We start from the raw sequence: 6,283 nt of genomic DNA on the forward strand, positions 1-6,283 counted from the left end.
TAGAAATTTAACGTTTTTATCTGAAACAAGCATTTCTATATCATTTTCATGATTCATTTCTACATCGTTTTCATTAGTTGAGGCTGTACTTCGTGTAGCTAAAGAAGAAGCAAAATCAGAGATAAGTGGATAACTACTATTATATGACGTTTGAGAAGTAAAACAAGAAGTATCACGGATTGTTGAAAGAGTAACTTCATTACAATTTACATCAACACTCGGAGAAGTCTCACATTCAGCATTGTTATTTATATTCATCGGAGGAATCTTGCATCGAGTATTTTCATGTTCACTGATTGATGATATTTCGGACTGTGTATTTGAGAATACATAATTTTCTCCATTTTCAAGAGGAATTGCGTTCCAATTCAATTTATGTTTTGACGTATTCAAGAAATGTTTAGACTCAAAATGCTCTTCGCAGATGCGAAAGTAATCACATTTTACATCTTTGCTGATATTGCAAATTCTCCTCCATTCATCTCTAAATTGAACTTCTTTAGGAAATCTATAGAACTGTTTGTTACGATAAGAATTATCTACTAGATCAGTGTATTACGCATTTGTGTAATACACTTTGGATATTTGCACCAATATTTATGCGTACCTATTAATAGAGATGCCATGCTTCGTAGTTATCGCAGTTATCGTTAGTTATCGCAGTATCACAAGAATTATCCTACAGCTAGCATAGAATAATTATCCTAAAACTTACATACTAGGTGCTATAAGCACATCACAGTTGTTTGACTACATCGTGTAATCAGAGCTTCACAGAGTTTGAATGTAGCAGATCCATGTAAATGATGTGACTGAAGTGAATACTCATATTTCTTCCTATTGAATTATAGTTTTTCTATAAAATTACAAGCGAATATTACTTTTCTTCCTTTCTTTACAGATAAAGGTATTTAGTTTTATTTTTCTTACCATTCATAAAACCAAAGCCTTGAAAAGATGTTATTTTCTTGTGACATAACTCGATCGCAGCTGGGCTGATAAAGTTTTTTTCCATATATTTAATATACAAGCTTTGCCATTTATGAAAAAATACTTTTCCAATATGCTTTCATGTACGATTAGTAGATTAGCGAAATAGGCTGAAATAAAATTAGCATTAATATAGCCTCTCTGTAAATTCTGTATAAAAACCTATTAATTTGTTTCATCTCGACGATTTCAAAGAATAAAAAGTGCAAATTCACTGGGATGAGGTTACGTTCCCATAACTTAAAAGATAACAAATTGATAGTAATATTAACCATTATAATAAACTAAATCAGTTTATTGTACGTACCTTTTATTTTGGCTAACTGCTTGATGGAAACTTGTACGTACTTGTACATAGTACATACATATTCGTACGTTTATTATTCTATTTGCGAAAATGGTGGAAATGACGTAATGTCACGTGCCATTTTCTAATTGGTCACTTCAATCCCCACTTTCGAGTGCCCCTATTTTTTCGGTGTTACCGGAAACCATGATACTAGTTTCACTCCCGTGGTTATGACGCGGTATATGGTAGAGGACCGCGCTGTTGCGCAGCCAATTGTCATTTGTTAACGATATAACGAATGCTGGCGGTACATTTGCAACGTCGAGGAATATAGGAGGTACACACGAAAAGCCTTGTACCGCCAAAAGAAAAGTATCGCGAGTTCGATAAGAGTGATATATCTCAATCGAATCGTTATATTCATTATTACCTCGTGAAGTTCGTACCTCGAGCGAATATATCGGGAAAAATACTTCTTATTAGAAAAAAATACTTCCTATCAGTATGGAACTCGAAATGTCACTGTCACTTCAAAATTTTTACCTCGAATTTGAAGGTACTACGCGATACCAGACTAAGAGTGTAAAAGAAGATGAAGATAAGATATGTAAACCGCACTAATCGCCGTAAATCGTTCACAAATAAATTTATCGAGAAAGATATTCTCGTCCTATTTACCTAAATAAACAACTGCATATACAATTATACAACATTTTAGAGTATTTATTGACAAGTAACAAGTCTGCAACGATTAAGCGACAATTGGAATCAAGCTTTTTAACGTGTACGTGTAACTTGAACAAACGTCACTAAAATGGAAAATTGCGTGATAGTTAACGTAGGTCCGTTAATTGAATTGCCAACTGGATTCGAAATTCGTAATGGCCCGTCAATATTCATATTTGAAGGGTTGAAAACTAAATTTTACTGATATCAGTGTCGAATGTGGCGGTAACGTACGCGGCAGATCCGGCGGTTACGGGCGAATTTTGAGGGAGAATAGGCGAAGGATTTAGCTCGATCACTTCCTCGCTGTTGACTCTCAGCAAAGGGCTCGGTTGACGCGCCCTGCAATTACCAATCGTGCAAGCAGAGATAAAGAGTAGCGGGAGAGAACACGTTCCAACAGATTGCATGAAGGCCGAGGAAGCAAGGAGTAATCAAATAGATAATAAAAAAAACAATTTACATCTATTGCTAGCGATTGTTACAATGGACAGCGACAAAGACAGAGAGAGAGAAAGAGATATGGGTAGGGAAGGGAGAATAGGAATGAGAGAAAGGAAAAAGAATAAATACTTTTGGTCAGTTTTCTGTCCCTGCATTAGACTACACTACAATTCTCTTTCTCGTTTTCCATAAATATCAAACATATCCCTATCTCACTTTAAGTTACAAAAGTATACACTAGTTCAGCACAGAAAACAGATCTTTATAATAAATTTTGTTTCTTTCATTAATTTTTTTTATTTATACGTTTTTTATTTATAAGTTTTATTTATACTTTTTAATATTCCGACGGCGGGATATACCCCGACGGAACGTATCCCGCCGACGGGATATATCCTGGTGTCGTCGGCGCCGAGATGTATTCTAGTGTCGACTGCGCCTAGATGTATCCTGGTGTCGTCTGCGCCGGAATGTATCCTGTTGTCGTCGCCGTCGGGATGTATCCTGGTGTCATCGGCGCCGGGATGCATCCCGAATATGTTTGTGAATTCGGAGCGTACTTCCATCTCCGCCGCTCCTTCGCCATCGTCCTCCGTACTGCTTGATTTATTTATTGAGAATATTTCAATATTATTTATTAAATGTGATATAATGTTCATACAGACAGACAGACAGAGAGAGAGAGAGAGAGAGAGAGAGTTTAGCACACTTATTTTCAATCAAATTCCCCAGAGGGACATTTCTCCTCTGGGGTAATACAACTCAGTGGTTAGGCTGCACACTATTCTTAGTATATACTCATTGCGGGAGATAAGGCTCCCCCCCTGCATGGGCATTAACCTACTCAAAAATATCACATCGTAATCATCCACCAGCTCGCTTACTGGATGGATACGTTTATCACAGTCTACTCCTCCGGGATATCACAGGTATGTCATCATTAGTTAAAACTCCCGAAGGAGCGCGCGTGGCAATTTATAAATGTTAAAAAGATAAAATAAAATTGTATAACGCGACCATTCATACTCGTATAAAATACAATATGGTTCGCGGCAATCATACTCGAACGGCCAGGGCCCCACAAAGATATGAACAAAAAAATCACACAGAATAAATAGAAGAAAGTAGACAAAAGAAGGAAAGAAAGTAGAAGTAGATAGTAGTGTAGAGTAGCATAGCTAAAAGCAAGAAAGGTTACCTAGGTAAGTGTGTAATAAAAGATAATAAATATAACCAGCAGGAGGGTCCCTGTCCAATATGTACTTATATAAGAAAAAAAAAAGAACTATTAAATGGGCGAGTAGCGCCCTGATCACTCTAGCTCATGGTAGTTGGACATGGGCCATTCCTTCCTGCTAAGTTTAAAAAGAGGAGGACCAAGACATAGACAATAATAAGTTACGCGACATTCAAACTCACGCAACGCGACGCATTCTGCGTGTTGGTCTTCTCGGTGAGCCAACGTCGACGAACAGCTCTAGGCGGCGTCGCCAGGTGATTCCCAGAGGAAGGGAGCCTGGTACTGGCGGACGCCGGAGGAGAGAGAGAGAGAAAGAGAGAGAGAGTTTATAACCTGTTGGTAGTGCATTTTATCTATTTGAGCATATATATAAGTATAATAAGCTACTTCAGCAGACATAAATAGGCCGAAAAAAAATTTTGCAATCTGTAAAATAAGTACCATATCTCCAAATATTATCAGAAGAAAAGTTGTAATGCCAGACAGACCAGAGAGAATTATGATCGGTTTGTATCTAATGAAATCTGTGATTAGGAACATAAGTATTAACATCGATAAGTAACCATATATAGTTACAGGATAGATCTCATGATTGATCTGAAAGATAAAAATATGTTTGGAATATTATTTAAAAATTAAACGCGCATTCGTTAAATTAATTGCTTTACTGAACTAATTTCGCTAGCTGTGAAATTTTTCCACGGTCCAGTTAAATAATCGGTCAGAAATGATTCAGAAGGTCGAAAATCTTTAAAACATCCAAACATGCATAAAATAAATGAGACCTTGAGTCAATGCATGTTTTATAAATATGTATTCTTACTAAATAAATTACAGCAAATGTAAAAAAATTTTCAATATCTGCAAAAATGAAATATTAATTTGTTTAATATACAATTGAAATAAATAATATGTCATAAAAAATGGATGAATCATAGTCGATTATTCTCTTTGAATTCGACTGTATTTGGTTAATTTCTTACGACTTAATAAGGTTTAAAACACCTATTGTAGATCCGGGGTTATGAAATATGATACAAGCTATTATACTTTTTCAGTTCTTACAAAAGTAGTATGATATAATATGCATCTTTGCTTTGCTCGAATTTTCCCGCACTAACTAGGAGCCAATATGGCAGATGCACATTTCTGCTTAACGATTAGATACGTGATGTACAAGAAATGTGAACCGACACCAGTTGTTCGTGTGTAATCCAAAATGTATATTAAAAAATGTGATACAAACGTTTCAATCCTGGTATTGGGTCCTCTTCAGTGTAGAAAATATGTGTTTAAAGATAATTTCATGATGTCAAATTAAGTAAAAAATGCTCGATCGTCAAAACATCGTTAAAGTATTGTCGCTGTTTGAATCTCCGAAAAATCGTCTGTTATATTTTACAGAATATACAAACAGTCCATGTTCAAAAATTCCACTACAATTAATTCAAAAGAAATTTAGTTAATTATAATAAAATTATATTAATCAAATTTACTAAAAATTTACGTAGCGAAAAGCTTAACGATGATCTATTACAAGGATGTGAATACAGAGGGTGATATCATAGTAATGAGACAGTCAAGTACAATGAAAATATTATAGGATAAATAGAAAGCTTGTCACGCCGATAAAATTAAATGTAAACATGAAAAGTCAGAAAATAAACATACATAAAAATATACATATTATCAGTAAAAATTAAACAGAGTTACGTCAATTTTTAGCGACTAGGTCATAATACAAAGGACTCAGTAAATCTGTCATTTTGCAAGTTTAATCCGTTTCTTTGTTTATTGATAAAAATTGCCACAGAGATTAATCTCTTGTTATAACTCTTTTCCTCGTCCAAAACCCGAACATTGTCCCAATCAAATTCATGATTGTGCTCAATTCTATGTTCTGTAATGACGTTTTGCGATGTAGTATTTCGATTGATGTGGTTTCGATGTTTACTTATTCTTGATTTTAACAATCTTTTCGTTTGCCCCACATAGAAGACATCGCAATTTTGACAATTGATTTTGTACACGACGTTAGAACGTGTCATAGTTGATAATCTGTCCTTCTGCCCCTTGATAAAAGAATTCAATTTATTGATCCCAGTAAATACTAATCTTATGAACCGATTATTCTTAAAAAATCTATGAAATATATATATATTTATCAGAGATCGATGGAACATAAGGTATGGTGAAATATTTTATCTTGGTGTTCTGTCTATTATTACTTGAAGCTGTTTCTGTTCTATTGCAAAGTTTGGACTTTGATATCACTCTTTTTTTAATATTTTTGAAAATTAAGTCCAAAGGGTATCCATTATTCATTAATATGTTAATAATAAATTCAAAATTCTTGCAATGGAATCTGGGATGTGATAGAGCAAGTACCCTGTCGATCAAGCTAATGATAGTGCCCACTTTGTGACATAATGGATGACATGAAAAAAATTTTAAGAAACGTGCTGAGAATGTAGGTTTGTGATACCAGTCATATATTAAAATGTTTCCTTCTTTTATTAAAGTCAAATCCAAAAAATTCAATGTATCTCCCCCCCCCAGCTCCATTGTAAATCTTAATCTAGAATGGAAATCAT

The 6,283-nt window shown here is 34.7% G+C and overlaps 1 protein-coding gene across 1 annotated transcript in view; it reads right to left on the reverse strand.

Moving 5' to 3' along the window:
* Window positions 1-3,930, reverse strand: part of LOC108729587 (uncharacterized) — a 6,049-nt gene extending 2,119 nt beyond the window's left edge. Inside the window, exons 1-2 of the mRNA XM_018458758.1 lie at window positions 3,869-3,930; window positions 2,812-3,046 (exon numbers count right to left, since the gene is read on the reverse strand). Of these exons, the coding sequence (XP_018314260.1) occupies window positions 2,812-3,046; window positions 3,869-3,882 (249 nt within the window). The 5' untranslated portion in view covers window positions 3,883-3,930. The remainder of the gene's footprint in view (window positions 1-2,811; window positions 3,047-3,868) is intronic.
* Between the last annotated feature and the right edge of the window lie 2,353 nt (window positions 3,931-6,283).

Source organism: Mycetomoellerius zeteki, unplaced genomic scaffold (assembly GCF_001594055.1).
Source record: "Mycetomoellerius zeteki isolate Tzet28-1 unplaced genomic scaffold, Tzet1.0 scaffold769, whole genome shotgun sequence".
Classification (NCBI taxonomy): Eukaryota; Metazoa; Arthropoda; class Insecta; order Hymenoptera; family Formicidae; genus Mycetomoellerius; species Mycetomoellerius zeteki.